At 39.9% G+C, this 13,954-nt stretch overlaps 1 protein-coding gene across 1 annotated transcript in view; it reads left to right on the plus strand.

Annotated features, from left to right (window-relative positions):
- The window catches only part of SLC9A9 (solute carrier family 9 member A9), a 540,762-nt gene that overhangs the window by 296,559 nt on the left and 230,249 nt on the right, over window positions 1-13,954 (plus strand). Inside the window, exons 10-11 of the mRNA XM_069975404.1 lie at window positions 9,446-9,559; window positions 11,043-11,154. Coding sequence (XP_069831505.1) covers window positions 9,446-9,559; window positions 11,043-11,154 — 226 coding nt within the window. The remainder of the gene's footprint in view (window positions 1-9,445; window positions 9,560-11,042; window positions 11,155-13,954) is intronic.

Here is a 13,954-nt window from a genome sequence, read left to right on the forward strand (position 1 = left end):
CGAAAACATTCATGGAGTAGGTCCTATTGGCTTGCGTATATCTTCAGCTACTATGTCACCAATGATTAGAGTTTTTAGATCTTCAAGCCTTATGTTAATCTGATTACTGTATTTATTCTGGTTAGATTTATCCTGAAGTTACTATGGTTACAGTCGCATTGCTGAATGGCAATTTAAAGCACATAGTTAAAATAAACAGCTCTGTTCACAAATTAGGTATCAAATAATTTGATGTACTGAAGTAATCAGTATCAGATCATCCATGCCAGAAAGAACTGTGATTCCTAAGGGAAACGCATATAGTTCAAGAATATAAAACATGCTTGGAAATTATATTTTCTATGTTTGTTTACTTAGCTTGCAATAAAAATTCAAGACTTATTAAATAGATGAATAGGAATAGAACTTGAAATAATTAAAAAAAGAACTCTTTCTGCAGAGAATTGACAATTATGATCATTCAACACTAATTCCTAGCTAGATTATCCAAAGCTAAGTATTCATACCAGTGCTAGATAGATTCTGGCTAAAAAGACATAGGGCCACATGTATCAACCTGCGAACGGATGATTTTCGGCGGAAAGTGCCGATTTGCATATTTTTTATACGCAAATGGGCACTTTCCGCCGAGTACGCCAGGGGGGCGGAAAGGGGGCGTATAGTGGGCGGAACGAAGGGCGCGGACTCAGAGTCCGCACGATTTACCATCCGTTCCGCCCAAATATACGCCGAAAACCTACTCCAGTCCTCAGCTGGCGTAGGTTTTCGGCGGTGCGCACCGGCGCGCACGGGATTTATATAGAGGCAGTCCGCCTCTACATAAATCTCCGTAGCGCCGGAGCTGCGGGGGCATTTTTAAGTCCGGCTTAAAAAACGCCAGACTTAATAAATGCCCCCCATAGACTTGATTTATTACTGCTTCGTCGAAGTGTGAGCACAAAGGTCTTTGTGAACAATAAAAATGTGAAAGGTTCCAGTTCTCCTAGTCTACATTACCATAGAACAGTCAATATAATATAAAAATGCCTATACAGTGATCCCTCAACTTACAATGGCCTCAAGATACAATACTTTTGAACCATCGTAACTTGAGACCAGACTCATCATACAATGCTACAGACAGTCAGGATCTGCAGCACATGTGAATAACTAGATGATCAACCAATGAAAGTGGCTATTTTACAGGTAAATCCCCAGTATTACTGAAATGCATGTACTGGTTGGCTGTCTAGTAGTGATTCTCTAGAGTATAGTGTGATTTCTGGGACCCAGTGTGATCTGTACAGGACTCTGAAAATGCTCCCATCTTCTACTTAGAAAGTAATTTACAGCTTCCAGTAGCTCTTATGATAGTATGACTGTTGTATGTAGGGATTTGCTTTATTCATATTAGTTAGCTGCTTATTTTTCTTTAACTCTTAATTTTTTCTCATTTTGGGATGACATTTTGGGGGATTTAGAACCAATTACCAGTTTTCCATAGAATTTTGGTCTCAACGTACAATATTTTCAATAGGGATGGTCCGAACCGAGTTCGGTTCGGGTTCGTACGAACCCGAATGCTCGGCAATGATTCCCGCTGTCTGTCAGCTCCGTGGAGAGGGTGGATACAGCGGGAGGACCGCCTGTAAAATACCGGTGCCAGCACTGGAGTTGGCGGGGTGAGAGCATGTTACTTTTTTCCTCCTCCTCAGCACTCTACGAAAAATCACCCCAGCCCGGAGTTCTCCTTTAAGGATCCTAAGACCACTGTTAATAGTAGAGGGCCCAAGGCATTAATGTTTTGCCATTAACATCACTTGATAAATTTGGTGACCTTCTTCCAAAAATCATGCAAGGGTTTCATCATGCTTCAATCCTTTCTGCGTTGCCAGCATAGGGCAGACATGTTGGGGTAAGGCTTATGTATCAGAGGGGACATCTTGTTAGCATCTTATACTTAGTTTCTTGGTGCTTGCAGAATTTATGACAAAGCTCAAATGACCTGTTTCAATCAAATGATCACAATTTATGGTCTCATTCCTTCTTCAGCTGTTGGCATAGCTAGGGAGGGCTTTCTCTGCTCTTGGAGATATTAAAAAAAGCCTGTACTTTCTGAATCTAGTTAATATAAAAGAAAAAGACTTTCGGTGGATAACCCCTTTAAGGAAGTGTCTCCTGAACATCAATGTTATCACAGGAAGAATAATTCTAGAATTGATGGGAACAGTTCCTATGTTTCACTAGTTCCTTGCCAAATGCCTCCCTTCATGTAAATACAACAGACGCTGTCTGGAAGACAATAATGTGTTAAAAACCTCTTGCTGTCTCTGGAGAGATGGAGATCCTGCAGGGATCGCATTTAAAAATAAGCATATACTGTATAAAAGGACCTACTGAGAGATCCCCTTTAATCTGAAACCTAATGTATATGCGGATACAATGGGGGTCAGCTTTTGAAGCCGTACAGAAGAAATACATTAGAATGTTGAAGAAAAAGATAAAGAAAGATTTGCAATGAACTAGGACAGACAAAGCCAGGAGTATAAAGGGGAGCAACTGAGTTTTAAACTTTAAAAAGCCTTTGCAGGTTAAAAAAAATCAGAAACCAAAAGTGAGATGTAAGTGGTACGAGTAGAAAGCTGCCGAATGATAGACAGGTAGCTCTTGCGGCACATTACGCCACAACTATAAAGGGGAAGGTGAGAAGCAGGTACGCAGCTCCCTTTGAACCGTATTTCTACATTTCATCGTATGTCAGCTTATATAAGGCTGTAGAGCTGTAGAATACACAACTGTTCTTTTAATTCACTCTCAGTTTGTGTAGTGACAGCTGATGAAAGGCAATGGGCAGCAACTGTGTACTTTACCCAGTGCTCTCCTGAGTGCCTTTCTACTAAAGCATGGCTACGGGCTGTGCCAGCCTATCTTCAATCCTCCTGCCAATGCTTTTCTGTTTGTTCTCAAATTGGTTTGATTGAAAGGAAGAGAAACTTTTCTATTTCAATCCATAAGCTGCTACAAACTCTAGTTTTACTTCCAGTCATAGGATATTAAAAAATAGTTTTCCTTTCATCGCTTCAAAAAAGACATTACCCGATTGTGTCCCATTGGTCAACATTACAGAAAAAAGAAAAGAAAAAAGCATTCATGTTTGCTCTTTTTCTTCATGACTATCTGCACTGACCCATTTAACAAAGCAAAGAAATCTGCTTGTTTGTTTCCTAAAGGAGTCCGGCCTCAGGATTTTTTTTTTAAACGGCAAGGCTTAGGGGGAAAATAACAAACAGCACTAACTTACCTTTCCTTATGCCTCTTTAGTGACGGATCGACGCTCCGGGATCTCTGCCAGAGCCGTCGTCATGACCCGGCTGATGGATCGGCCGCTTAGCCAGTAAGTGACTCACTGATTGGCTGAGCGGGCTGTCCATTAGCCAGGACAGGCATTTTCCCCCGAGTCAGAACGTCATCACTTCCGGTGGTGGTCCTGGGGCTGGTCAGATGGTGCATTGTCGTTATTAGAGCCATAAGGCTGGGGTTACAGCGTGACAAGAGTCACTTAGGCTATGTCTGTTACTGTACTTTGTCTGCAACTTGCTGTGTTAAACCTTTTTATAGGCAAAAGTCACATTGATTTGGCTTGGAGTGAGGTCAACGCTGGCAAAGCTGCAAGTGACATGTGACCAAATCCATTAGAATTTAAATTGGATATTGTTGTGTCGCGTTCACAGTTTGTCACATGTTGTAACATAACCACATTGACAATACTTAGATGTGGTGTGTAGCTCCCATTGCTTTTTCATTTTATGAATTGATAAAAATAAGTTATTAACACATTTTTTTCAAAACAATCTTACTCTGCAGTCACAACTTTTGCACAATACTGTGTAAATTTTTGATCAACTTTTAATAACTCTTTCTTGGGATAATAGAAAAAACTGCAATATCACCATACCCCCCCCCCTTTTTAGGACATTCTCCAAGAGACATAAATAATATGTAAGCTTTATTCTTTGGATGGATACAGCAAAGGGCTATATTCACACAACGTTTATCCTCTCCGTTTTTGAAAAAAAAAATGATTTCCATAATTTTGCTAATTGGTCGTTGTCAGTGCAATGACAGCTGTTGGTATGTTATTCTAGTTTAGAGGGACTAATTGGCTTTTGGGTGTGTCTTAAATTGAAAAGTCCATTGAATTTAATATTTAAAACAGTGAAAGGACGGTGAAAAAAGAAAAACTGCTTGAACAACTAAAAAAACAACATCCGGTGTTTGCACAAATAATTGACATGATCAATATTTTGACGCTGCACATCAATGTCCGTCACTCCATTGACTTCAATGCATTACATTGAGGTCAATTACATTGCAGCAATAACAGACATTTTTAGGCGGCCGCCTTTTCTCTTTTTTTTTTTTCTTTTATGTTGTGTGAATCTAGCCAAGGTGATGTCAAATATGTATTTTTTTACTGCCATATTCATTCATTCTGCCATAACATTTCACCTTTTTTTAGCCAAAAAAGATGCTGTGGGAACATATCCATAGTTTGATTTATTCATGTTTTAACAGCACCATCTTTTCCTTTTTTTTATTTATTTATTTTTTTGGGTTAGAAGCAGCAATGGAGAAAAACTTTTGTGCTATATTCTGGCAGGTATAGTTAACAATACAAATTTTCTATGCGGAAAGATTTTATAAATGTTTCCATCCTTTTATAAAGATCCTTCTGTGCAATTTAAAGTATTATAATTTTTACATCTTAGGTTCAATTATATATTCAACCATCTAACGTACACAAAAACAATATAAAGCGTTACTGCACTCAATTATAAAACCATTGCTTCCCATCGAACCTAAATGGTAACAGTAATATCATGTCCTAGTGAGACATGACTTTTTAAAGATTATTCAGCGGACAATAAAATTAACATAAAGAAACATAAAGGATTATATAGTTTGACTTAAAACCTACAAATGCTTAAGGTGTCCCTTACTAAAAGGAGTCTAATGGTGTCTTACAATGTAAAATATACATCAAGGGCCACAAGATATTAACGTAGAAGTGACTCCTAGGTGATTTTTCTCTCTGCTTGCTTCAGTTAGCTTTGTAGGGAATGGGAATCTAAATTAAGATTTGATCAAAAAGTCTATTAAGTGTAATAATAGTGAAAACAGTGGCAGATGGCTGAGCTAATACATAAGAATGTTGGCACTTGATCCTTTTTGCAGTTTATACTTTTCTCAGGCATGTTTTGATATAACAGACAGCCATTTATGCTCCCTATAAGCATTAAGACTTGACACGATGAAGCGTGTTGATTAGTTGAAATTATATTTGATGGCGGAGTGGGCATGTAATATGTTTGATAGTTCTGGTGTAAGCTAAGAGCGATGCTAGGTGCTATTATCCAAGTATTGCTACAGTATTGCTTTTTTTTACAGCAAAAATATATTTTAAGTCTGCTCCAACATTTCTGAGCTTCTTCTGTAAAATAGAAATAGTGTCCAGGGGTTTTTGGCAGTTCTTATCGGTTTACTAGTAGTAGACATGTCAATTCTTTCGGCGGACAGTGGATTGAACTTGAGAATATCATTGAATCAATAGAACAGACGGAATTTCAAGCAGAGTCCGCCGCCTGGTCTCCGATTAAAATTTTCACCTGTATTCCGTAGTGGGAACATACTCTGGGGGAGTAAAACCAAAGGTGTGCTAAGGTACCTGGAGCGCCATTACATCTCCAACAAAGGTTGGGATCTATTAGGTTGATCTTGAAAAACTAGGCCAGCATTCTGTACCAGAAGCTTAACTACCACTGTAGCAGCCATAGCGGCTGTTATCGGGTCCATCAAATCAGGCGGCCTCACGGCCTGCTCCTGCAATAAACTGGGCCCCTTGAGCTGTCGTCATTTGCGGCACTAGGTGGCCGAGCAGGCCTCCCAACATCTGCTTATGTCCCTTTAACTGTAAGCATTCCTGCTGAGCACTTGGAGTTATACAATTATGACTACACTTAGTGGTTAGTCAGGAAGTGTGTGTGTGTGTGTGTGTGGGGGGGGGCAATTAAATATTTGCTATAGGGCCCAGCTATTGCTGGTTACACCCCCATTCTGTACCATCTAGTTAGCATTTTGTGTGGGTTCTCCTTCCCCCTTATGCTCTCTAATGAAACCCAATGAGATCTTAAAATGACACTGTCACCTCCTTTTTGCATTCTGACATCTCTACACAGGTGTAAAGGGTAAATTTAGCGGTTTTTATACCTTATTTTATATCATACGTCATGGTGCTTGTTCAAGTAAAAAGTCATCTTTTATCCACTGCAGATTGTGTTAAGTGGGCGGGGCCTCGCAGCATTAGCACCACTTAGCCCCACCCACAACGCCACAGATGGCCCCACCCCCTCACCGGCCATTGGAACAGGCTGGCCGAAAGGTCTAGACCCCACCCCCTTTATGTCGGCCAACCAATGGGAGTCAAGGGGGTAGGGCCAACTGTGCTGTGGGCGGGGCTAAGTGGTGCTAATGTCGCGAGGCCACGCCCACTTAATACAATCTGCAGTTGATAAAAGGACACTTTTTACTTGAATAAACACCATGACATATGAAATAAGGTATGAAAAACGCTAAATTTACCCTTTACTCCTGTGTAGAGAAGTCAGAATGCACGAAGGGGGTGACAGTGTCACTTTAAGAATATCTTTTTTCTCTTTTTAGTGAAAAAACCTCTAGCAAACTTCTTTTTTTCTTCTGTTCTGAAAAGTTCTTGACACAGACAAAGGTGGCAGCAGAGAACACAATGTCAGGATGAAAGAATTACACACCAATATCAATGACTGCATAATTTAACCTGGTGTTCTACGTCATTTTGCTAGAGGCACTTAATGTTGCTATAATCTCTTCCTGCCACTGATCCACCTTTTTCCTTCACATGTTCAAAGAGTAGGGTGAAATATACATAATTTGTCGCGAATAAATTGAAAAGACGACTATGTTTTGATCATGAAAGGCAAGTAATGATCTCAGTTGGAAATAAAACCTAGAATGGCAAAAAAGTGAAACAATTAAGCAATTGCCATTTACTAAACGGCAGGAGTTATTGGTAAGAAGTGCATGTTTCTGCGAGATAAGGAGTAAGCTTTTATTGCTCATGAAACGTGACAAAGCCGCATAGATAACAATTGTTACGGTAACTTATACAGCACAATAGGTAACTTATTCATGTCCTTAGGTAGGTTTATAAACTTGAGTTATGGCTAGAATGTAAAGCATCTATTTATTGTTTCATAGACAGTTATGCTCCTATAAAATAATGTGAAATTAATTAGCTTGTTAATTGATTTAATTGTAATAGTTTAACTCAGTCTGACATGCCATATGTTTTGGGTTTATATGACATGTTTCCCTCTTTTTGATGTCTTTTCTGTTATAAACAGGCTCTCAGCTGTTGCTATTACTCCTGTATTGGGGCAGTTGAAGAAGCGCCATATTGTAGGGATTGGTAGGGGTCACGGTCACAATCTTCTTCTGCCTTTTTTTACTGAATCTGTAGATTGTTGAATTTATTTAGTGGGAAAAACCTCACTGGGGATCCTGAAGTCTATGGTCAATCAATACTAGTCAATGGGTTTGATAATTGTGGAAAAAACTCTTTTAGGCTGGGTTCACACTATGTATATTTGAGGCTGTATTTGTGAGGCTGTATAGCAACCAAAACCAGGAGTGGATTGAAAACACAGAAAGGCTATGTTCACATAATGTTGTAATTGAGTGGATGGCCGTCATTTAATGGCAAATTTTTGCTGTTATTTTAAAACAACGGCTGTTATATTGAAATAATGGCAGTTATTTACCGTTATATGGCGGCCATCCACTCAATTTCAACATTGTGTGAACAGATCCTTTCTGTGTTTTCAATCCACTCCTGGTTTTGGTTGCTATGAGGACCTGACTTGAGGACCAAATACTGCCTGAAGTATACAGTGTGTGAACCCAGCCTGAATATGTTTAAATACTTTTGTTTATGTTACTAATACCTGATATTAACATGTCAGACTTAAATGCTGTTAAAGTGGCTATTTAGTATTAAAAACAGTACAGCGACATTCTTGCAAAAACAGCACCACCCCTGTCCCAAAGTTGTATATGGTATTACAATTAAGCCCCATTCAAAGAGAGGCTGTCCTGAATTGGTTAGACATAAGCAAACTTCGATTGCGTTAAGGTTTGTCTGAACCCAAATTCTTGGCATTTAATTACGAGTGGCTGAAGAAGTTGTATGCAGCCCTAGGGAGTCATGGAAAAGATGGATACAGCCTTTAGGCTATGTTAACACAATGTAAGTTCCGTACTAATCATGGACGTTGTTACAACGGCTGCCTTCTGAGGGAATCCCGGCCGGAGTGTATACACACAGTATAGGCTCCGGCTGGGATCCCTAGCGGCGCCGTGGAAAACTGACATGTCAGTTTTCTGCGGTCGCTATTCACTATGGAGTGAGTGGCTCTGGCTGCAAACTCCATAGTGTGCTGTGGGGAGTTCTGTGCATGCCCGCATCAGAACTAAGAGGCGCTAAAGATCTTCCGCCAAGTACTGCAGTACCGGCTGGGATGATCTTCTCAGAGACCGCCCGTTACATGACCCGTCTGGGTCACGGAACAGCTGGTCTCTTACAGTGTGTGAACATAGCCTTAGGCTGTGTAAAACAACAGCCGTGCTTCATAACAACGGACGTTGTTGTGCAAACAGCGTCCGTTATTTGAGAATTAGACAGATGTTGTTTTTACATAGTGTGGACCAAGCCATAGGCTGTATCCATGTTTTATAGGCAACCTTAGGGCTGCATCCAACTTCTTCAGCCACCGGTAATAAAATGCAGAGAGTTCGGGATCCGATGAACCCAAACCATACCTGCCAAGTACTTTTCTAATTTCATTTGGATATGACATAAATGTTTGTGAGTGGAATACCCCATTTAGGTACTTTATTGCTATAATACAAAATCTGATGTTTTTTCTTTAGCTACTTCTATTAACATGGATATCTTATTCTTTATTTGGTATGTACATAATACATGGAGTAATCTTCATGCATATTTCTTGTGACATTGTCTTGCTTGTCTCCATATCACCCCATCTCACTATAACAATACATACAATTGCCTGTTTAATAAAATTGGTGCAGTTGACTCCAACATACTTTGGTTTATGACTGACATATGAACTACCAGTCTGAATAAATCTCAGAAAGCAGAAAGTAATGGAAGCCGAAGCTGCCTCTGCTGAGTAATAACAATGGAGAACCCCGTCTTTATAGGATTATCTCTCCACAGTTGTGCTTCCAGCCATTTTATCATATATGCATGTGCAAACAGACAATGTTTTATCATCTCCATGTCCATGTTATCATAAGCTGCTAATGTAATGGCTCTCATTGTGTTCCCTCTGATTTCCCTCACTTCCAGCTATTTGAATTCATGAACTTCCTGGCAGAGAACTTCATCTTCTGTTACATGGGACTGGCTTTATTTACCTTCCAGAACCACATCTTTAATGCTCTCTTTATATGTGGAGCGGTTGTATCCTTTTTATCCAAAATCCAAACAAATTGGCCAGTCACATTTTGCTCTCCCGAAAGTCAAGAATGGAGATTAAAATCAGAGAACATAATCCAAGTTTCGATGTTAATCCAAAGCACATTTTATTGAAATGTAATTAAATCTGTCTGGTTTTCCTTTCAGATGTTTCCAGGGCCGCTGCAGGTTTGATATTACGTGCCTGTTCTTTGATTAAAACTCAACCACATGTGTATGGCATTAAAGGGAGATTATGTCTTTTATGCTTTGTGATGGAGAGAAGTATTTTACCTAGGTGGAAAAATATATTGTAAATAGTCTAAATAACTTTATTTGACAGATATATATATTTATTTAATGTTTTATTTTTTTTTCAGAATATGTTGGGCTAATTTGTGATCATTAGCATCTGTGTGTGTCAACTTTTTTAGGTTGATGGTCCATCAAATCTGCGTGATACCGATGGCATTTGAGCGACTAACTGCTGGTGTAAATACAGCTAATGATTAAGCGACGAGCGAGAAATCGTTCACCGTGGTCTTTCAACATGGTTTTGAACCCTCGCTGGTCGCTTGCTGATAATTCGCAGATCGCTTAGTCTTTCAACGATTCATCCTAGTGTGTGAGATGGCCATAAGCGATCGTAACAATTATTATTTTGAACAATTCATCTCTTCATCTAAACGCTGATGGGCATAAAAAAACAAATTGCTTCAAAATCATTAAAACGATCAGTTGAGTGATTTATTGCTCTGTGTAAAAGGACGATTAGTGTTATGTTTTACTTTACATGATATGGACCTAATATACTGCCCTGATGTTAGTCTACGTAACTGAATTTATATTACATTAGAACAAGGCGGGAGTTGCAGCTTTTCAGCAACGGGACAGCCGCAGGTTGAGGAATACTAAGAGAAGCCAGGCTTTTCTTCTATTTTTCTTATTAATTGCAGTGAGATATAAGTGAGAATATAAACTTCATGCATCATTCACAACACACTCAAAAAGTGAGCTCTAATGTTTTATTGCTCTATGATTTCCATTTTATTACATGTAGAAAATATCATATTCATAAATAATAATGAAATCCTATACAGGCCTCTCTGAAGTAACATACTTCTCAACCCAATAGTCGGCACTCTGTGACTTGGTGCTCGTGGATACCAATACAATTCCACACGAACAAATTCCTGGCAGGCAGTTGAGAAAGGCGGTAACGCCGAAACGCGTCCTGACTCTGTGTATGTTAGTGCACCTCTGATCATGAATAAATCACTTTGCATTTGAAGTGCGGTTGGAGTGCCGGGAATTTGTTCGTGTGGTCTCTGAAGTAACATGCTTTATACTGTGTAAAACCTAACATGAGACTTGTTCTTTTTATGTACCTGTTTACAGGCGACAGTCATTTCATAGATTGTTTTATTCGCAATGTTGGAAATGAAATGCTTGGTGACCCATGTATTTTTCCTTAATTCAAGATACACAGTTATCAATCTTTGTTGCAAGAGCTTGTAACATATATCCGCTTACATTTTTCTTGAATTTGGGTCGTAAAAGGAGGATTCCCTGGAATTTTCAGCACATGATGATGTTCTCTGGTGAGTACAGATGAGATCTTAATTGGCAGAATGAAAATTTTCCCAGATTCATTTAATTGCACATCAATTGACTTGTTACTATTTGTTCTTGATCAAGATAACTTATGGTGCGTTTACACAGACAGATTTATCTGACAGATTTTTTAAGCCAAAGCCAGGAACAGACTATAAACCGGGAACAGGTCATAAAGAAAAGACTGAGATTTCTCTTCTTTTCAAATCCATTCCTGGCTTTGGCTTCCAAAATCTGTCAGATAAATCTGCCTGTGTAAACGCACCATTAGTTTAGACAACAAAAATCTCATTATCTCATTAACATGCTTCAGAATGTTCACAGTAGAAGTCAGTACAGTACAGTACATGTACAGTAGAAGTCAATTCTTAAATCCACGTTTTTACCATTTACACATAATAAATGTCTAGAAATATATTTTGAGGAGAAGTTCTGTGAAGCTAAAGAATCACAGGCAGGCAGGGGGGTGTGAGAACAAGAAGGCACCCATCCCGTGCCCCCGTAGTGTTGCCCTAATGATATCCGACGGCAGCCGGCCTCCTGCAGCTCCTCTAGCTACAACGTCACAGCTCAGCTGCCAGATTGTCCTCTTAGCCAATCACTGACCGGGGCTGGACACTGATGTAGTCACTGACTGGCTGAGCAGGCAATCTGGCAGCCGAGCCATGACGTTGCATCTGGAGGAGCCAGGTACATGACATACCCAGATGCCAATGGAAAATTACACCTGGCAACTATCAGAGAGACCCAAGAGTGGCTCTACAAGGGCATGGGGACAGGTAAGTATACTTTCTTTATTATATTCCCGCACACCTCTGCCTTTTTGTGACCTTACTGTGCCTTCTTTAATATTAAGTAGTAAAAGAAGAAAACGCAGGGCACTCACCGTCAGTTGCAATTCAGACCATCCGCTTTATTTTGAGATGCAGGAGTAGCGGGGGAGACAGGAATGGGTGACCGCAGTTTCGCGGCGTGTGCCGCTTTGACGAACCCTTGCGTGACCCTGACGTCACTTCCTTTTATGCGCTTAAACAAAAACTTTATATACAAGTGAAGTGAACAATAAACATACCGTATACACCTATTTAAAAACACATACTATATACACTGTGTTCATATAAAGACAACAACATCCACCCGGTTACATGATATTTATGTCGCTGCGGGTGTTTAGTCCCAGGCTACCTAATGCTTCATATTTTATAATAAATTCAGTTTCTTTTTTCAAGAGCAATAACCTCCTATCGCCTCCACCCCTAGGGGCCGGTACTGTGCAAAGACCTGCAAACTGCAATTGTAACGGGTCCCCGTTATGTGTTTGTTGCATATGCTTGATCATCCGTGGGCTGCCCTTGCCCGTACGTAACGATCTAACATGCTCGGAAAACCTCTTCCACATCGGGCGAATAGTCTTGCCTATGTAGTATCTACCACAACTACAGATCAGGGCATAGACCACAAATTGGCTCTTACACGTAACAAAATCAGTTACTATATGTGTATGACCTCCTAATTTGATGTGTTTACCATTCTGTAATGATCTGCAATAAAGTTACCATGGGCTGAACTAGAGGTAAGCCAAGATCCTTCTCTATATGTTTTTTCCTTCTCTAATCTTCCATGGACTAGTAAGTCCCTGATGTTTTGTGTCCTTCTGAATGTCACTATGGGGCGATCTGTAATATGTTCCCTGAGGACTTCATCTTGCTCCACTATGGGCCAGTTTTTATGGATGGAGTTCTTAATTACTAGTTCTAACGGGGAATAATCAAAGGTAAACACAATCCGTTTTTTGTTCTTTGCTGTAAGTTTTTTATTTGTCATACTCTCACTGTGACGTGCTCTGGTTTTTGGTGGGGATGTGTCCATGTTCAGTGCTCTGTTCAGACTCTCTTGTATCAACTGCTGGGGATATCCTCTCTTGCTCAATCGTACACTTAGTTCTTCTGCCTGTATATGAAATAAGGTGTCGTCATTGTTTATCCGTCTCAATCTTACGAATTGGCTATAGGGTAAGGCTTTTTTAGTATGGTATGGATGATAGCTATTATAACTTAATAAGGAATTAACCGCTGTTTCTTTTCGATGGCAAGAGGTGATAAGATGTCCATCCCTTATATTTAAGTGTACATCCAAAAAATCTAATTCATGGCCCCCATATACTGATGTGTATTGCATGTTTAGATCATTATTGTTCATATACGATACAAATTTTGCAAATCTTTCTCTACCCCCCGACCACACCATGACGATGTCATCTTTATATCCCAGATATATGTGTATGTAGCAAGCAAATTCATTATTCATGGAAAACACTTTAACACTTTCCATGTATGCAAGAAAGATGTTAGCCAGGGTAGGTGCCACTGGAGTCCCCATGCCAACTCCTGACTTTTGCACATACCACTGGTCATTGAACTCAAATGCATTACATGACATCACTAGCTGTACTAGATCACATATGTACTGTACAAAATTAGTATCGTATCCACCTACTGTCTGCAGACACCACCTAACTGCCTGTACACATCGGTCCTGCGGGATCCGAGTGTACAGGCTTTCTACGTCAATACTCACTAACTCGTGATCCTCCTGCCAACAAAACGGTTTTAATGTTTCCAAGAGATCACCTGTATCCCTGACGTATGAGGGGATGTTTTTCAAAATCGGTCTCAATAGCCAATCAAGGTATTTGGAGATAGGTTCCATGACTGAACCCCTGCCCGCTACTATAGGGCGTCCAGGTGGACGTTCCAAGTTTTTATGTACTTTGGGCACCCAATACCA

This window comes from Dendropsophus ebraccatus, chromosome 6, assembly GCF_027789765.1.
Source record: "Dendropsophus ebraccatus isolate aDenEbr1 chromosome 6, aDenEbr1.pat, whole genome shotgun sequence".
Taxonomy (NCBI): Eukaryota; Metazoa; Chordata; class Amphibia; order Anura; family Hylidae; genus Dendropsophus; species Dendropsophus ebraccatus.